The sequence below is a fragment of the Mustela putorius genome, unplaced genomic scaffold (assembly GCF_011764305.1).
Source record: "Mustela putorius furo isolate JIRA1106 unplaced genomic scaffold, ASM1176430v1.1 tig00000785_pilon_pilon_pilon, whole genome shotgun sequence".
Lineage (NCBI taxonomy): Eukaryota > Metazoa > Chordata > Mammalia > Carnivora > Mustelidae > Mustela > Mustela putorius.
Genome location: NW_025421480.1, coordinates 2,087,868 through 2,108,330, shown reverse-complemented (window position 1 = coordinate 2,108,330; position 20,463 = coordinate 2,087,868). Strand labels below are relative to the sequence as shown.

Genomic DNA, 20,463 nt, shown 5'->3' with positions numbered 1-20,463 from the left:
TAGGTTTCTAGAGCTTACCCACGGAATGCTTTTCATTGGCCATTGGTGTTATTTATATTCTCTGTATAAGAGGGAAGAAAAGTTTAAAATTCGCACATTTATTCACTCCCACATGCTAGTGAGCTCCCACAGTTACCAGGCGGCCCGTTCGACCCTGGGGATAAGGCAACGAACTCAACAAACACCACCTCTCCCTCACAGACAGTAATCCAGGGCGCCTGGGTGACTCAGTGGGTTAAGTCTCTGCCTTATGCCCGGGTCATGATCCCAGGGTCCTGGGATCGAGCCCTGCATCAGGCTCTCTGCTCAGCAGGGAACCTGCTTCCCTCTCTTTCTCTGCCTGCCTCTCTGCCCACTTGTGATCTCGCTCTCTCTGTCAAATAAATAAATAAAATCTTAAACAACAACAACAAAGAAGGAAGTAGTCCAGCAGTGGAGACAGATGTCGGTCACATGATTATATTTACATTAATTTGTCACTGTGTTAAAACTAGGAAGTAGTACAAAGTGTTAAAACGTTGACTTCACACATTCCATTACCTAAACCCATCACGTGTCCTCACAGCAAAACCATGGGCACTTGATGAATTCCAGTCACTTATGTGCTCCCCAAGACAATGTATCAGACTTTAGTTAGTCTCATATCTGGTGGCATTTCTCTGGTACTAAGAACAGAGGGTGGGGAAAACCCAACATTTATGTCGTACCTGAAGTCACAGAGAGCATACAAGAAACTGGATAAAATAGTGGAAAGTGACAAACTTTTTACTGTCAAATTGATTTTTTAAAAAAATCTACCAGGTACTTGTAGTTAGAGAGTGTTACAAAGACCCTTACATGCAAAGACGGCCTGTCCACACTCCATGGGGAAGTGGAGGGTAACACACATTTCATCACTCAGCTTGGATCGAAGCCTGGTTACTAATTAACTGAATCTTCATCTGACAAAAATTTTCTCGAATCAGAATTCAGAACAGAAACAATCCTCACTTAGTATTCTATGAGGCAAGAAGAAAGGTCTGAAACCTTCTTTTGACAGCTCTGGGGTAAAATGAAATAAAGCAGCTTCTCTAGGTATGTTTATGTAGCAAACACAAGCTTCATTGCCTTGTATGCCTTACACAACATCTCAGCTCTGATTACAAAACACTACATGTTTTTACTCTACCGAGTTTCCAATAAATATGAGCCTCTGCCATCCTATTTATGGAAGAATAACTGCTTCCCTTTTAATACAGATCTGACACCACACCACGCCCAAGTGAGACATGACCTTCTGCACATGGCATTGCACACCACCTTTTGCCCAGCATATTTGTTTAATTACGCACTTTTTCAAACAACTTAAACTCCACATGTGTCTTAATATAGAAACAAAGCCATAAAGGTATATAAATGGAAAACCTGACTCCAGTTCCTTTCCAGCTAACAAGTGGAAAACTATACCACTCAACAATGAGAATAAAGAGCCATTCTTCTCAGAGGGCCTAGAGTGCATGCACGAGCTACAGCGTGGCATTATTTGACATTTATTGAGTGTCAGCAATGTGCCGGGGCTAAGTGGAGTAGGGAGACGTCCTCCGGTCCCTTTCTGTAGGAGCAGGGGCAGGGGGAGGGGAAGAGGCGATCGAAGCACTTGGCAAGGTTGGTAACTGTGTCCTGAACTGAAGCCATAAAGCAGCATCGAGGGGAAAATGCCTTATTTCAAGAGAAAACAGAGCTAGACAACCCCAAGGGGCACTCAGAAAAATACCGCGTGGCTGCCCTTCAAGCCCTGGGCCAGACACAGATCCCTGCTGGTTCCCAGAACTGACATACCTTGGACCAAATGGGCCTTAGCGTGACCTTAAAAGTGAAGGCCTGCCTGGGGAGAGCAGAGACCAGCAGAGTGAAGCCGTGATCCAGACACGCTTCTACCAGAGAAAACATGGCATTCCTAACAAAGTCAAATGAAACAAAAACCTGGAGGAACAATCCAGTCGTAGTTCAGGTCCTGCCACGAAGAAGTTTAGGGATCTTTTTAATTTAGATTTTGAAACGGATTTGGTGATGCCATGAAGGTGAGAACGCAGTATCGCCACGCATCAGCCTGCCCAGGTGTCCAGGACATGCTCTTGGAAGGCCCCGGGGCAGAGCTGGGCAATGCACCCTCGTACCCACAGTTTTTGGAGGCTAAATCAGTTTAGGTGTGAAATTCTCGCTCCTCGAGCGCTGAAGTCACTGCCACTAGTAACAATTCCTTCCATTTATAAAAACCTTAGCCCTAAAACACTGTTTAGAATGGCTCAGGAATCTGGTCACCAGACTCATAAAGATCATATTAATTCACCAGGACACTGAAGGCTTTTTAAAGAAGGATGTTAAATGTATCAGTTCTCACACACCTGATGATTGGGGATTACAGGGTAACCCTTAAACTTTATAGTGGAAAGTTGAAATAGCAAAGGCATGAGCTCGTAGGACTAGTGCTGCAATGCCAGCGCCGATGCCTAGCGACGTCTGGGAAGAACCGCAGCAAGGGTCCTGCTCATTTCTATGTTGGGATTTGCAAGGAGACTGAAAGCTTTCCACGGAAAACTGGTAAGACCCAAGAACAAACTGAAATACCTCCCCGAGAAGTTAAAAATCTCTTCCTCGCTGCTCTTTGGGGAACAACGCCCAATCAAAACATTAAATGGAGTTCCTGTCCCCGAGTCAACATGAAAACTGTGTCATCAGAAAGAGCCCTGGGTCAGCGACATCTGGCCTGGGTTCCAGTTTTGTCTCTGCTTTTGTGACACAGGAACTGCATTTAGCTGTCAGAGGCGTCAACCCTTCAACCTGTGAGGTCAGGAGGACCAGACCAGATTATCTCTAAGGTCTCAAAGAACCCTAGAAAGCCATGACATTTTACAGTTACACTGGTGACAACCCCAGGGTTCACACAGGAACTCTTAGCCCCAACCCAATGCGTCTCCCATGGGTCTGGCTGAACGACTACATATTTTGATCTAAAACCCTACAGTGGAAAACAGGGCACACAAATCAAGGGACGTGTTTACAAACCCTCTTCTAAAACCTCTTCTACATCTCTTCTGAAATGGGTAAATTACTAACAGTAAAAGAAGAACTCTTATCTCAGAAGAAAGAGAAAACTAGGAACATAGGCTTAGAATCAACATAAGTGGCGAAAAGAATATCATTTAAGTATAGCTGATATAGAATTATGCTAAGCATATGGGCTTTTGAGGGAGGCAGGATTTTTCCTCTACACAGAATAAGAAAAGATATAAACTTGTAATGGTAGGTCCAGTTCAATAAACCCCAGGAAGAAAATAAAGTTTTCATTATTATTTCTTTTAACTAGGGCTCACTTGCCTTTGAAATTAGCTTCTTCTCACCCAGAACAGGCTGGCAACAGATCAAGCGACGTTTCCCACCCATTTGCTTTGACTTATACTATTTCCTCTTTGGGACATTCCTTTCAATCTCCCCTCCATCAATTCACAACAAGTGATTCCAACAGGAATCACTTTCCATGCTGCTAATATGACTGCTTGTGGGACGGAAGTACTAGAATGGAATACAGTCCCGTAGATCTGGTTAAATGTTACCTTACACACTAGAACCCACTTGTTTCATGTGTAATAGTCTCTCAAGTAGACGACCCTTTCTCCTTTTTTTAAAACCTCTTCATGGATTCCTAAACCTTCTGTCTTAAGATGAGTGGAAAATGAATCCTGTATGGCACTCACTGGTGATAACACGTGTCATGCAAAATAAATCCGCCTTGTATTTCCTTTGGAGTACCAACGCTGACGTGCATAGCCAATAATGCAGAATGACTAGTAAATACTTTGGAGTATATAACACAATAAATATTTTTTACTGAGAGAATAAACAGGAGAACAGGAAAATGACAGCTGTTTTTCTCTAATAGGTTCGTAAACCATTATGTTTGTTTTTTAAAAGATTTTATTATTTTTAAAGTAATCTCTACACCCAATATGGGGTTCAAACTCACAATCCTGCGACCAAGAGTCCCATGCTCTACTGACTGAGCCAGCCAGATGCCCCAAGCATTCATGTTTGTAAACACAGAGAACCCCCAGCTTATCCTTCCAGTACACTTTTTTTTTTATCATAATCTTCACTTCTGGAGGAAGTCAGGAAGATAGTTTTGTGTTTCAACAATGTAACGCTAATGAAAGGCCACATCATTTTAACTAAAAGGTCAGAATAAAAAATTTAAAAACTCTTTCTTACAATAAGTCTAGGAATACTGGAAAACATTATTTTAAATGCCTAACCTCTTTCTGAAATGCAACAGATCTTTAAGAGTAAACAAACAAAGAATGTTTGTTTTGACACTGGATGGTGTCAGTTTCAGTAACTAACTGCTTGGACTGTAGCAGCCCAAAAGAATAGGAAACAAGATCTTGGGATTTATGTGACAGTCAACTCTTCAATGGCCACATCCTCAGAAAAAGCATGGACTGAGAAAAAAAAAAATCTGTCCACTAGCAAAGAAAGAAAACAGGTAAGTTTGTCTTGTCCTGGTCACAGATGAGGAGGGTACCAGCAAACTGGAAGACAGCACCAAAGAAAGGACCCAAAATGAGGTACAAAGAGACATATATGTATAAGAGAGTTAAACACAGAAAAAACAGGATAAAGTGCTTGAATATGTGTCTAATAGGTACCCTAGGAAAAGCAAAAAAGAACAGAGAAGAAATTCAAAGAAATAATAATACACAGGTTTTCATACTTTATGAAAATTATATGTCCTCAAGTTTAGGAAACACAACGAATCCCAAGCAGGAGATATAAAGCAAAACACACATGAGCACATCATACTGAAACTTCAGTATATTAAAGGCAAAAGAGATACTGAAATCACCCAGTGAGAAAGTATAGATCAACTTGTAAAAAAAAAGCAACAATTAGAGGATTTCTTAAAAGCTGAAGCCAGAATACAGGAGAATAATGACTTCAAAGTTATGAGATAAAAGAACCATCCATGTAATAATTTGATATCCAGCTGAAGTATTATTCAAAAATGAGAGCAAAATAAAAACATTTTCAGGAAAACAAACACCAGACTGGGAGTTATAACCAAGTAGCGCCCCCAAGAGGATTTCTAAAAGGTGTACGTTAGTGTGGAGGAAACTGAACCAAAATCAAACAGAATGAACAAAGAAATGACAATCAGGCTCATCAATCTAAGCGAACATTGTCTCTGTGAGCCAATTTGAGAACGATGGTGAGAAGGTAAAATGGAACTCAAATACTGGTCACCACAGTATGGAAATCAGGAGAGTCAGGGAGTTAACGTGTTTCAAGGTCATTATGGGAAAAGAGGAGAGACACTAACTTCAAACTTTAAGTAAAAAATGAGTAGCTAAAAAGAATAAAAATGAGGTATATAACTTCTAAAAGAATAAAGTATATAACTACCAAAGTATGTAACAAGAAAAAAAATTAATTGGAATTTTTAAAAGTCCGGAAAGAAGTGGGGAGGGCAGAAAACAAGTATAGAAAAGGCAGGATAAAAGAAAGACTAAAACAGGTGTTCAAATAAACTCAATAAATCAGTTCTGAAGATATAAATGGACTAAACTCACTAGCTAAAAGAAAAAGGACTCACATGGGATTAAAAACAAATAAATCCAGATGCATGTGGTAGAAGAGAAACACTTAATAAAAATACAAAACGGTTGGGGGGGCACCTCAGTGGTTCAGCTGGTTGAGCACAGAACTCCTGGTTTTGGCTCAGGTTGTGATCTCGGGGTCGTAAAATCCAATCCCATGTCAGTCTCCACATTCAGCAGGGAGTTTGCTTAATATTCCCTCTCTCCCTCGGCACCTACCACCCATTCTCTCTCTCTCAAATAGTCTTTTTTTTTTTTTTAAATGGTTGATAGCAAAAAAGGTAAAAGAGCCAAGGGAATATTAACTAAAAGAAAGGTAGTATAGCCCTATTAAGGGCAGACAAAATAAGTTTTAAGGCAAAGAACACTTAGGAATAAAGAAGGTTGCCACAGAATTATAAATATATCTATCTCCAGGAAGATACAACAATTCTAAACTTGAAAAAAAATCTACTAACATAGATTGACCTCAAAATACATAAAGCAAATATCAATAATCAAGCTCAGAATCAAAAAGTGAGGTTTTTAATACCCCCTAATAAAGTGAGATTCTTTATGGCTTTTATCTTCCTGCCAAAACCCCTCTCTGGAACATAATCTAAAATGTACCATCTTTTTTATCTATTTTATTCACAAAAGTATTTTAAGTGCATAGACCCGTGCCTCGTACATATGGCTGCCTAATATAAACTCACTGTTCGAATTAATTAATATGAAAAAAGACAGTATTACAGAAACTGAGTAGTACATGGAATACGGACAATCCAATGGACTCTCAGGGAACCCCACTTCCAAGTCAACTCATTCTTCTCAAGCACACATGAATATTTATGAAAATTCACCTTGTCCAGACTGTGTTCTTTGACCACAATACAATTAAGTTAGGAATCATCAACAACAAACCAAGAAAAGTCTATGCACTAAAAAATGCAAAACATGCTTCTAAATGACTCACAGGAGAAATCATAATGAAGATCATAAAAACAGAAGATGAAGAAAACAGAACTTAATGATAAGAAATATTATATTTCAAGACTACCTAGAGGGAAATCTATAAATGTATATGTGTATATAAGAAAAAGAAAGGACAAAAACTGATGAGCTACACATCTAAATTAAGAAGTTAGGGGAAAAGACCAACAAAATACAAAAAAATACAAGGAAGAAAATATTGAAGAAAAGATCAGAGATTAGTGCAATAGAAAAAATATACACGAAAAAAGGATCAAAAACGTCCAAAGTCTGGCAAGAAAAATTAAGTTAAAAAAGATAGGGTTTAATATTAGAAATAAAAAGGAGTCAAATTTCAGATACAGCAGGAATTTGAAAAACAGGACATTGAGAAATACTTGATACAAATGTTCTTAAAAATGAATAGAGTGGACAATTTCCTAGAAAAATACAATTTACCCAAAATGACCCATGATAAAAATAGAAAACCTAAGAGACCTATAATTATTAGATACATTAAATCACTAGCTAAAAGTTTATTCCCAAAATTGCTCACTAGGGCCAGCTGGTTTTATGGGTGACTTCTACCAAATAATCAATTAACAGTTAATCCCTATCTTATACAAAGTATTCCAAAGAATAATAAGGACTTATTCCCACTTTAATTAAAAAGCTCAGAAATATATGAAAACCAGGCAGGGTCAGCATAAAAAAAAAAAAAAAAAAAAAAAAGCACTTATGGTCCAATCTCACTTATAACCACAGATGCAAAAGACTGAGGAAATTCTTAGTAAATGAGCCAGGAATGCATAATAAATAATACTGCATCATGACATAGTTTAATCCCAGGAGATCAGGATGGTTTAACATCTGAAGGTCTATTAATCTATTTCACTACATGAACCGATTAAAGAAGAAAATTATACAATTTCTGTAGGAACAGAAAAAGCTCTTGATAAAATTCAACACTCACTCATGGTTAAGAAAGAAACAGAAACCTTAGCAACAAGGAACACAAGGGGTCTTCTTTACCTAATACCGGTTACCTATCAGAAAGTACTTAATTATAAAATTATGAAATAATTCCCCTTAAAATCAAAAACAAAACAAGAATGCCCAATCATAGTCAACATTGTACTGGAGATCCTAACCAGTATGAAAATAATGGAAAATAATCCATATTTCCAAGGAAAGACAATGGCAAATAGGACTATAGATGGGACATCTTGTACTCACAAAGGTCTCTGCGAAGTGGCTGCAGAGTTCACTACCTTCCGAGAACTCTAGGTTTCCAGAATACCTACCTAGAACTTAGAGCTCCAGAGTTATCTAATTCTGGTGTCTTTGCTCTCTAAAACACCCACAGTTGTATTTCATCCAAAAAGATACTCTACCACTGTCTGAGTTTTTAAAATTTTGGACCAAGCTCTTTTATAACCTGAACTTTCCAGGTTGACCAAGAACTCAAATCAGCATCTTCTGCAGTATTCACACTTCCAGCTCTGCATCCAGGCAGAAAGGCCTAGCACATCTGTGAAGACTCCTTTGGGACCTCCCAATTACCCACTGCTTTGCGGAAAGTGTGCAAACAGTGCTTAGTCTGGCCCTACTACGAGGACACACCACTGCTCTCTCCAGGAAACCTTTCTACTCTTTATTGTCACAGTGTTTCTTTCATAAACTATATTCGAACAATACTAAGTCTTTAAAAACTCCCATCTCAGTGTTTGGTAGGGGAATTATATTTAATTTTCTTTCCCCTTGATTCTTTAAATGATTGGCTCTTGTGGTTTTTCTGAGTATTTCTGTATAATGAGTCACTCTGAGTAGCTGACTGGGAATGTAGGAAGAAAGCTTCTTTTGCTATTTTAATTTACTGTGTGATTGACCCTGGGCTGGTCATTGAACCTAATCAAGGAACTTCATTCATTTCTAAATAAAGACAAAAGGCCTGAAGAGATGGGTTAAAATTAGCCTCTGCCACCTAATGACTCAGTCTCTTAATCACTGACTCACAGAAATTAATTAGCTTCTTCCTAGAACATTTCCATTTGGAAAAGATCTTGTTATCCTCGCCTCGTGGTAACCCTCTGACGCGCGTCTCCATGCCATCCTGTCACCTCTCCATTGGTTTATGTACTTTCACCACTTGACTTCAGTAAGTAACCACGGCACGCCGGGACCGGCCCCAAATTGAGTTTGATGTTGTAGTGGAGGGGCAGGAAAACAAACACACACCAGCAACAAAACCAGGTAAGAAACACAAGTGGAAGGAAAAGTGGACTTAGACCCAGAGGTCCTGGCTCAGTTCAAAGCTTCCTGTGTCCTAACTCCAGGATCTGATCTTCCTGTTGGTTAACCTCTCTGAGCTACAGTTCTCATTTACAAAATGGTCACCAGGCTGCTCTATCTTTCGATCTCATGGGAAACCGATTAAAAAAATGAGCATAAAGCCTTGGAAAACTGTGAAGTACCCCATGTTTGTATTCACATTAAGTGAATAATTCTATTTGCCAATGCAAAAGTGTCATCCTAATATATATAAGAAGGTCTTGGGTCATATCCACCCATGCTGGACAGATACTATTAAAAATTATAGCAGTAATTTGTAAGTATGTACACAATAAATTCGGGACAAGGAAGACTTTAAAATAATAAAATGTACTTTAAGAATGAAAGCAGCATGATTTGGGCGCCTGCTGGAAGAACAGGGAATAGTTAATACTCGAAGATCCTTCTGAGTCTACGTTTTCATCTTCTGAAACCATAGCCTATGGGGAAAGCTAAACACACAAGCTAAATAAAAGGAAAACCATTGGGTTAACAAATTTCAAGGTGGGACCAAAGGAACTCTTGTAAGTATGATCTCTAGATCACACAGAAATTCAAGTGAAAAAGTATCTGAAGACAGAAGCTGGTTCCTTTTCTTACCTTTGTTCTGTATTAAAAAGTGCAAAGATGTGCTTGCTAGACATAAAGCTCTTTTCCACATCTCGAACTTTCAGGTTGTCCAAAGGGAGCATATACTTCTTTTCTTTTTCCTGTTGAGAGAGAAAGAGAGGGAGAGAAATTGGCTTTAATAAAAGATCTTGAGGCCTGCCAATGGCAACACATCACCTGAGTTGGCCAACATTAGATTACAATACTTTGATACCATCATGCACTCTTTTGATAACAGCTACCAAGGAGTACAAGCTATCTGAGAAAAGACACTCCGTGATTCTCAACACATGGGTCGGAAGGATGAGAGGAGGAAAAGTGTAGAGGAAGGAAGAAGGGCTCAGTGATAGAGAGAACACATGGTCCTCTCTCCTTTCTTCCTCATGTGGGTCCCCTTAGATGTTTTAAAATGTTAGCTTGATATTAAGAATTGAGCCATCTGTTAATATTTAACAAAAATGTTCTGGTCCTAATTCAATGAGAAACGCCAGATGGATTTCATTTCATAGTTTATTTGCAGCCTAAGCAGTTTTGATAGCCAGTGCTGGCAAGAGCCCGAAACACAGGACCCCGGTTTGAAACACCCCCTATAAACCAGGAGAAAGCACAGCAGAGTACTTCCTTCCTTTGGGTCTAGAATAAAATGTGGGCTCCATAGCTCAGGGGTTAGAGCACTGGTCTTATACAATAAAATGTGCGTCCAGAAGAAAGTGATTCCACTGTTGAGCTCTTTGAGGAAAAAAAAAAAATCCATGAGAAATAGACTGATATTAACTAGGATAAATTCTCTTCTAAAATTAATAATTCTTTAGAAAGAAATTGGAAATTGGGGAGGGGGGTCTGTGAATGGGACTAAACTGGTCTTAGTGCAACGTACCAGATGCCAAAGAATTCTTAGAAACATTGACTATTAGGGATTGGCTCAGGGACAATATTATCATACACATACCTGCCCAACAATTGTCTACTAGAGACAATCAGACACTCAGCTTAAGAAACTTAGTCAATATCTATTACCAGGAGCATTTTAGCACAGTCCCTGTTCAACAACACCCTATAATGGTCCCAGCCTGTGTCTCTAGTGCTGGTCCTGAGAAAAAGCAGGCCTAGACTCCAAGGAGGGAAGAACAGAGACTTAGTTAGCCATGACTTTTAATAAACTACTATTATGTATTTCCCATCAAAAAATGCATGCACTGTACAGACATGTTTGACATAAGCCTTTTTGTTTGGAGAGTGGAGTAGAACTCTTCGTGTGTGTGTGTGTGTGTGTGTGTGTGTGTACCCTAGCCAGCTTGTGGGGACCATAGAGAGTTACTGCGCAGAGAATCACTGGCTTTGCCACTTCTTAGTCTTAAATTAATTAGAGAGAAGTTGGGTAGAGCACAACAGAATAGGGAGGCAGAGAGAGGTAGAGAGCTAAATCAGTTGGAGGAAGTTGGTTGGAGAACAAAACGGGTTGCCTGGCAGACGATGTCATCAAAGAAGCTCAAAAAACATTAAAAAAAAAAAAAATGAAATGGGAGTGAGAGAAGCCTAAGAATAAGCATGAAAAAGCAAGGCACTGTAAGAAAGTTCCAGTATTTCTTGTGCAAAAATTAATAATATATTAGCAAACACACGGATATTCTAAATTAAAAAATGCATAATTTAAGTTAATGAAGTATCATAGTTGAGTCTAACTTGTTTGGAACACTTGTCAGACTATTTTAGGACAGAATTCGAAGAGGCAAGATCACAGATTGAATGAAAAGCTATCCAATACATAATCAAATGAAAATGCTTGAAACCCAGGGAACATTTTTTTTTATTGGATGTTTTTCAATGCCCTAAATTTCAGCAGCTGGATTTTTTTAATGCACCATCCTATTCAACCTTTTGAAATGATGGATTCGCCTTTTAATGGGAAATCTGTATTTCATTGTAAAGATGGAACACAATGTCCTTGGCATGTTTTCTATACAAGTGCGCTCCCTTTCAAACTGCGTTCTTTAGCATATAGTGAAGACCCCACTCCAGCGAGTTTATGTCAGACATTAAATGCTGGAGAAATACACACATATGTGGACAGGGGGAACATGAAAAATGTGGTTTCATTTCCAAAGTATTAAGTGTCATTTATCCAAGGTTTTTGAGGACAAATTGCTAAATCATTTCATAACCAAGAGTTTTAAGACTGAAAAAGGGAGAAGAAAAAGAAGATTCAGACTGACTTGTTTAATTAAAGTTGTAAGTCAAGTGGAGAATTAGAGCAATGAAGCAATCTATCATGGGTATTTCTAAAATTCTTGGTGCTTTGGGGAAAGAATGATGTTCTGTTAAAAGAACATCTTGAATCTGAAGTAGCTAAAATAAGCAAACGGAATAGAGGAGGAGAAAGGATAAACAATTCTAATTTCCAAAATACAGTGAATCTTAGCACCAGCTTAATTGAAACATTTGCTACATACTATTTGCTGGTTCTACTAAACTGGCCAATGATACCCTGTCCAATATGGTAACCACCAGCCACGGTCACTACTGGGCACCTGAAGTGTAGCCAGTTAAACTGGGATGTGCTCTACGTATTAAATACACACCAGATTTCAAAGACTTAGCGTGAGAAAAAGAATGTACATGATCTCATTGATATTTTTATACTGATTAAATGTAAAAATGATCGTATTTGGAACATATTAGGGCAAATAAAATATTATTAAATGCAATTTCATCTGTTTATTTTTAGCGTTTTGAATATGGCTGCCAGGCAATTTAAAATGACATTAAGCGGCTCACATTAATTTTCCATTGACAGAGCTGGGACACATAGCCTCTCTTCCAACCAATTTATTTATAACGTAGCTCTATGCCAGTGCAGGCCTTGAACTCATGGTCCCAAGATTTTAAAAAATCCCATGGTCTACTGACTGAGCCAGGCAGGTGCCTCTCCATCTATTTTTCCTCTTCTGACCTCTCTGTTTCTGCCATTAGGTGTATTTTGCGTCCTCCCAGTCAGCCAGTCTGAAACCCCACTATCCCTTCTAAGGTATTGTTTTCCTTCACCTCCATCATTTCTTCCATCAAGACTACGGGGCATTAGTCAGAGCTCCCGTTGTCCAACATTCCCACCACATTAGTCCAGGCCTCTGGCATCTCACGTAGCTACAAAGGGCCTCCTAGCTCATCTTTTTGCTTTCTAATTCCTTGACCATCACCAAGGAGGGGCAAATTTCTAAAACTACTCTGTCGAATCCATGACGGCCCTTCCAAATTTCCATAGCTCTCCCTTATTTCTGGAAGAAAATCCATGAAATTCCTTAATGTGACGTCAGTCACTTCCGTCCCATGAAACACCTACAAATTGGCCCAATTCTGGTTGGTCAGTATCTTTGCCTCTTTCATAAAAAGTCTCCATTTCAACCAAATGCAACTTTTCCCATCTTGAGATACCCTTTTGACTTCTCCCTACCACATCAGTTTATTATTTACAGTCAAGTTCAAGTTTTACCTTCTGTGCAAAAAGTGTTTCCAAGTTTATGAATCTATCCATGTCTTTGTCACCCCCTGTCTCTCTCTCTCCTTTCAATTCATATAATAGGTATTGTTCATTCGTTTTGAATGACATGTTCCATGATGCATCCTCACCTTATACAATGTGCATGTAGTGCACGACACTACACAATGCGCATGAAGGTTGTTCATTTGGAATTCAGAACGTTCAGTCGATTCTGTTGTTCAGGTAGGTTACATTTGCAAAGAAAACTAAAAAGTAGAAAATGCTTTTGTAGCATTTATAAATAAATAAGATATGATTTGATATTTTATTTTTTTAATTTAATTTAATTGTTTTTTCAGTGTTCCAAAATTCATTGTTTATGCACCACACCCAGGGCTCCACGAAAGATGTAGACATTTTGGAGGAAGCACTTGTAACATTTTAGAGGAAGGTTTTTTTTTTTTTTTCATAAAGATTCAGAAAGAAACTTCTGCATATTTTCAAAAGCTTTAGAAACTAATGTCACTAATTCAACATTTTTTTTTTCATTTTTAAACACGATACCTTTCCTCTCCTCAGTACAACACGGTTACTAGCACTTTCTGTAGGGAGGCGCGCAAGGGCTCTTTGTTCCAAGAGAAAAGGGACATGGGAGAGTTTGTATTCTTTCCTTCCAGGGACTTGACAAGTATTAGAAGAAAGAGGGGAAATAAGAGAGGCCCCCAAAGGATCCATTAAATGTGTGACTGGATGCCGTCTGAGGAAAGCACCTGAACTCTGAGTCGCAAAAGGCAGATGAATCAAGGTAGAGCGAGGTGGTAATTATATGCTACAGGACGTGTTCAGTGATCTTGTAAGCAAACAAAAGGATCAATGGACGACAGATGTGAGATCCACAAGTGACCAATGATGGTTTCTAGCTGGCAGGGCACCATCAGCAGAACTTGGTTGCAGGAAGGAGCTACAGTGGGTATGAAGAGAGGTTGCGTATGTGGACAGGAATAGCTCCTGCATATGCAAAGGATTGGAAAGTCTTTACATACCTGGTGATTTATATGTAGGGAGTTTCAAACTTGGGGAATGTTGGAGTGTCCTTGGTTTGGTGACTACCTTGAATCTGATTTGTATATACATTTTCTCACCAAAAAGGCAGCAAAATATTCAAGGTTGAAACAAGTTCTTCATTTCTATATATTATAATGCCTATCATAGTGTGGGTCATTGAAATTTATATACCATATTATAAATATTTGTTGAATTAATTTGAAAATGATAACCAAAGCCAAATATTGAGTAGGATATTTGACAGTCATATACCTTTGAGAATCAAATAAAAACTCTGTAAGAAAGAAAAAAAAAAAAAACCTCTAAAAGATGCTTAATGGTTTGGCACATATTTTGATCATGAAATCTTTACAATGTTTAGATTGACTGTCATGGATATTTCTCTCTGCTTCTGTTTCTATGGCTTCTTCTTGCTAGGAATGTCTTCTTCCCTCCAGGAAGGCACGTACTAATGGCCTTGACATTTAGGTCAAGTACCACCTACCCCATAAGGGGTTTTGATTGCAGCATGTCATATATGTGTTTTTATTTTTTTTTTAAGACTTTTATTTATTTATTTATTTTAGAGAGAGAGTGTCCTAGCAGGAGCCGCAGAGGGATAAGAAGAGAGAATCTGAAGCAGACTCTGCCCTGAGCAGGAAGCCCGACGCAGAGGCTCAATCCCACGACCATGGGACCACAGCCTGAGCTGACACCAAGATTTGGACGCTCAACTAACTGTACCACCTGGGCGCGCCATATAGATCTTTTTTATATGCTATTACATTTCCCATGGTCTTTGTCCTAGGCTATGTAGGGTGGCATTTCTTATTTATGCTCTGCTTGCCTCTTCAAATGAATTGGAAGCTCTTTGAGGGCAAGGTGTATGTTAGAACTCTTCTGTGTTCACATGTAACCAGTTCATGTACAGATGTATACGTCCAGAAACTGTTTAAGACACATTTGACTGTAAGTGATGCAGCAGAAATAAAATTCCAACAGAAATAAAATCCCAACATGATGAAATTTTACCACTATGTCATACTTACTCCATTTTACTACTGTGTCTACCTATCTCCTACCTATTTTCATAGATATAATGAGTATGTCTATACTATTATCCTAAAAATTAAACAGGAGTGATATAAAATCTTATTTTAACGACTGAAAGACTGATTCTGAATGAATTTACAGCTTTCTGGTAGTATCCTATTAGGTGGAATTTTACTAACTGAAACCATATACTTGATTTTATTAATACAAATCTCATGGCTTAAACACATGCCTGCACAGTAATATTTCAATATACCTCAAAGCAATACAAAAACCTAAATCAGGAAATACATTGTTCTGAAGAGGTAAGAATAGATGTAAATTTTAAAAACAAAACAGGAGAGCATAAGAAATTAGAAAGAATGAAGAAAAATATATGAAAAAGTCAGCAATGGCACCAAATATATTTTTGAAATACGTAACAATGGCACCAAATTTATTTCATAAGATTGTGATACTATTTCTCAGGCTAATAAATAATCAGAATAGAATGAGGTTTCATGACAGATTAACAGAATATTCCCTACTGCTGAGACTAGCTGAACTTTACTAGAGCAAAGACTCCCAGTTGTGATCACTCCCCTTCTCGTACCCACATAATGATACCCATGTTTATTCTCCATAACTACGTTTGTCATACTGTCTACTTCTAATTTGTTAAATGTCTCTTCTCCAATGGAGAAACTGACATATCCGTCCTCTCAGTGCCACACCACCCTGCTAGCAATGAACGGAACATTCCTATGACCCATGCAGACGGCAGTGTGTGCAAGCCACACGGACAGCACCATTGCACCAGCCAAAGGAGGACACAGACTGCGCCACCAAGAACCTGGTCTAAAAACAGGGCAGTCGCCCATAGATGAGTCCAAGTTGAAAATTAATCCCCCTCATCCAGGGACTGTAAATGTTTTTGCAGAACCCTGGAAACCTCATGAGATAACTTGGGATTCTTTTGTTATTATAATTTGCTTGTTACTCAAGAGATAATAATGCTGATCAATATTTTTCCTGAGAAAGTTTTCTTTTTTCCTTGACACACTGTGGCCAGAATGTTTGTGAACAGGGAAACTAGAGACATTACCCTGGGTTTTGGGGTAGGTACCTCGGCCAGGAAAAACGTGATGCTCCCATAAATTGATGCTAGCCTTCCATCCTTTGAGGAACCGACACAAGAGGTATGCCAGCACACATTTTCATCACGCTCCTCAACCCCCTCCATTCTTCAAAATGACCCTGTCCTGACATTCAGAGTAAATCCAAATTCCTCAACATACCCACTGTGCCAACCACAGGACTCTTACTTTCCAGGAAAGTCAACACATTTTTATTTTCCACACAGAACACACTTAACCGTATCTTCTTGTCTTTGTCTATACTATGTTTTCCCCACCAGAAATACCACTGCCTATTTGCTACTCTGCTTCTCTTCAACTCAGAGCTCCTGCAAATGAAGACTCCGTCCAGTTTAGACTTAATGCACATTTATTTTTCCTTAAAGTATCACAGGTCTCATTTTTCTGTCTTCTCTTCTGTCTCCATAACACTTGCAGACTTCTTATTTTTACATTGGAGGATGCTTTAAAAAAAATTCTGACACCGAAACTCATTACATTGGGAAGATTAAAAAGTGAGGCTCCCCTAATTGGGGCAGAAGCAGGGCGATGAGAAAACCTGCCCATAGACTCATCTTTTTGCTCAGATGTTGCCTCTAAGAAATGCAGCTGGAACACAGGCCTGGATTTCCAGATCCTTCTCTGGAGTCTGGTCCACCTGCCAGCCTCGTTCTCTGGTGCCCAGGCTCTGCCCTCCCCTGGCCTGCCAGGAACCTGATGGGCCTCACTCTCTAGGTCTCCTACACCGAGCAGCTCCATCCAGCTCCCTGCAATTTCTAACCAAGCGCACGGGTATCTCCCGATCCATGGATGGGATTCTGGTTCAAACCAGCCTTGTCACACCATCCCGCGTAGCTGGGCACTCTGATGCCACCTCTGCCATTTCCAGAATGTCTCTCACCCCAGTTCGATAGTTTGACAGAAATGCTATGCTCGGTTTACTCTCATCTTATCTCTAAGTGGCTGAGGATTTAACCAAAGTGTGTGTATGCTCTGCCTTTTCATCCACAAGGTATACTCCTAGGGAAAGAACAGATCTGCTGCTATTATTACTATTATTGTTGTTGTTAATCCTCCTATGTATCTTGCTCCTCTGCTACTATGTAACTATGTCCTGACTTCAGGATCAAGGCATAAACTCTTGGAGGGAAGCAACTGTTTCCTTCTTAGTTTTAGCTGCATAGTTGACACTCATCAAACACGTGTTGGATGAACATATGATCGAGTCCCCGCGTGGGCTGGCATAGTGCTTTGCTTAGATTAAGGACTCAGAGATGATGAGTGACTTAGAAAATAATCAAAATATCAAAGAAAAGAGAAAGGCCATAAAAATTTTGAGAATACCAGAATACTAGAGACACATGCTGTTGAAAACTAAAATCTGGTGTTTATTGCTATTAAGAAGTTATAACTATAGAGATGTACAAGGATGAAACTCGTAATACAAACTGTCCATCTTTTCATTTAAGCTTAATTCCTTGCTTTAATCAGAATTACATCTTGAGTAGTAAACAGCATCTGTGAGCCAGGAGGCTGCTAGTAAAAAGTACTTCTTTATATTTTTCATCTTGGGCACTGAAGAAACTGCCCATGTGTAGGCTTGCTGGGCTGTCATAGTAGGTCCAAGAGAACTCTGTGGCTTATATGCCATTGGCTTCCTGTCTGCTGCCTCTGCACACACTCAGATCCTTAAATGGAGCTACTGGCTGGCACATCCCCACTGGGTAAGGGGGAGACAGCAGTACTTGCCATTACCCAACTCGAGACCTTATTCTTTTCCTGGCTCCTTCCCTCTCGTCATAGTCCGGTTCAATTTCCACCTCCTCCAGGAAGCCTGCCTGGCCATTAAGAGCCCACTGGAGGGCTCCCTCCTCCACTCTCTTTGCATTCTTAGCCCATACCACTTCTTGTTTGTTGGCTTGGCGCTTAGTGTATATTGTATTTCCAGGTACCTCTAATAGCCTCAGAATAGAGGCTCTCCTCTCCTCCCAAAATAAGGACTTTGTAATTTTATATGAGAAAATTAAAGACTTTATTCTCAAATTTTTATATTTAATCTCTATATTAATTCTTACATTTAAAGAAATATTCATGAATATTTATACACACAAGATCGAAAATGTCCAAGACTGAAAATGAGAAGCATACTAAAGAATAAATTCAAAGGACTTTCGGCTAAGCATGACAGACTGACCACAACACTTCTCTCTCCCCCAAACCATTATGATGAGAGTAAAAGAACAAAAAGCTATTGACCCACAAGGGTAAAGAAAACGGGAGGGGAGGAAACAGTAGACAAGAAATTTCTGGAAAGCTTTGGGAAAGAGAAGGCAGAGGAGTATTCATTGACTTAGCACAGAAAGGAGTTATTCCCCCAAATTCCTACAGGGGGAGAGAATGGAGGAGAAGCCACCCCAGCGGGGCCCTGTCCTGTTCCTTGGAGGCACCTGAGACCCTATGTGAGGGGACAGTTGTGGGGCTGAGACAGCAAGATGGGATATACAGAAATACACAGAACTAATGACACGGGGTTAGCCCCTCAATACACAGCAGCACAATTCCTACCCCTAGAAGGAGAGAAGAGGGTTTCTCTAGAGAGAGAACTTCACTAGAGAAGTTTTTGGGACCAGAGATAGCAGGCAGGGTGAACAGCAAAAGTGGAATTAAAAACTTGAGAACTTAGTGAAAGTCTTCAGGTTGAAATGTCTCTCCTTCCCTTTCCCTGCTCTACCCCAGAGTACCAGCAGCCAGATGCGCTTCTCTGCCTCCAGCAAGCAGGACTGTCAGACTCTTCTCGGGGGAGGTAAGGAGTTTCGAGAAAATGCTCCATATTCTAACATTTCAATGAAAAGAGCCGCTTGCTATCTGATCACCTTATAGAGAGATCCTATATTCTGCAAGCCTCACCCATGCACAGAGTTTCCACAGAATCCGAGTAGATTAGACGCATCACAGCTATTAAGTGGACTCTGAGGATGGGCTGTCAACGCCTCTTCCAAACTCCTTGTAACGTCTGAGCTCAATTCAAAACTCCCCCTTCCCAACCTTGCTCTCGTGGCTGGGGCTCCAGATGACACGGAGTTCCAGCCGATCTGGTATATCCCTATCCATGCCGGGCTGGGACTCAGAAGGGAGTCACGCCGGGGAGTCACAGAGTACGTGGCACCTGCTTCACTGGCCCTCAGCATGGCAGAGGGGGGCTGGCTCTGCACCCCGAGGCTGTAATGGGGTGAGGGCTTCCCGACTATGGGGCGGGGGCAGCAGCTCCCTGGCAACCCCAGCTCCGAACTCCAGTTTGGAGAACCAGTCCGGGAAAGTCAGCCCGATTTTGCCCTCCCAACGGTTCTCTGAGCAACTTATCTCCCTTAATAAATATTTTTCTACTGAAAACAGCCGGATTAGATGCTGTGGTTGGACCGTTAAGAACTCTGAACATACGGTATCTGTACCTAGTCATTACAGACAATTGTGTTTTAGAAAAAAATGAATAGTCAGTAGAGCACAACAGCATTTCCCAACAATACATGATTTTTAAAAAATGAACTGATTATTAGCTTGTGTGTGTGTGTGAGAGAGAGGGGGAGGGAGCAGGAAGGAGATGGTTTATACAGCTATGAGTTTCCAGGGCTTTTCACTCAAAGAGTCTTTAGCCAGAAAAAAAGTTCTATACATGAGAAATGTTAAAAGGGTAGGTAAAAAGGGTAGAATTTGAGCAGCTCTGCAAGAAACAAAATAGGGCAACAGATGTGAATCAAACACGAAATTCCAGTGTCATACACGTTCTTAGACCATAATAAGTTACCTCTGTAAGAGCCGTGTACGTCGTGGGTTAAATTTTTTCTACTAGTAAAGCAAAGTACAGGGACTTAGTTTGTGTTTTATCCTTTTGCAGTTACTAGGAAGGAAAAAATTTACTCAGCACGGCAAAACATACTGTAAGCACTTTAAAATGAGCTTATTTCAAATTGCTTAGTGGTCTCATTTCTTCATTCCTCTCTGTTCCAAGGCAACACAACTTACATTTTTAAAAAGAGAACCTTTCAAGTTTGGAATAGTGACTGGTTTACTCAAAAAGGTATGTGATAGGATACAGATTTCTGGTAGTAATATCCCTCAACCCTGACTTCAGCTACACATTACATTACGAAGTAAATTTAAAAGGCTCCACAAACTCTGAAATTATGCTTACTTTGTAACAGCTTTCAAGAGCAGATTAATCATACAGAATTCTACATGGATAGCCCTTTGAGTATAC

At 39.7% G+C, this 20,463-nt stretch overlaps 1 protein-coding gene across 5 annotated transcripts in view; it reads right to left on the bottom strand.

Annotated features, from left to right (window-relative positions):
* DNM3 (dynamin 3) overlaps positions 1-20,463 on the bottom strand; it is a 546,523-nt gene that overhangs the window by 139,659 nt on the left and 386,401 nt on the right. For all 5 annotated transcript variants that reach the window (XM_045084619.1, XM_045084617.1, XM_045084615.1 and 2 more), the window contains one exon: positions 9,513-9,622. In XM_045084619.1, the coding sequence (XP_044940554.1) occupies positions 9,513-9,622 (110 nt within the window). The remainder of the gene's footprint in view (positions 1-9,512; positions 9,623-20,463) is intronic.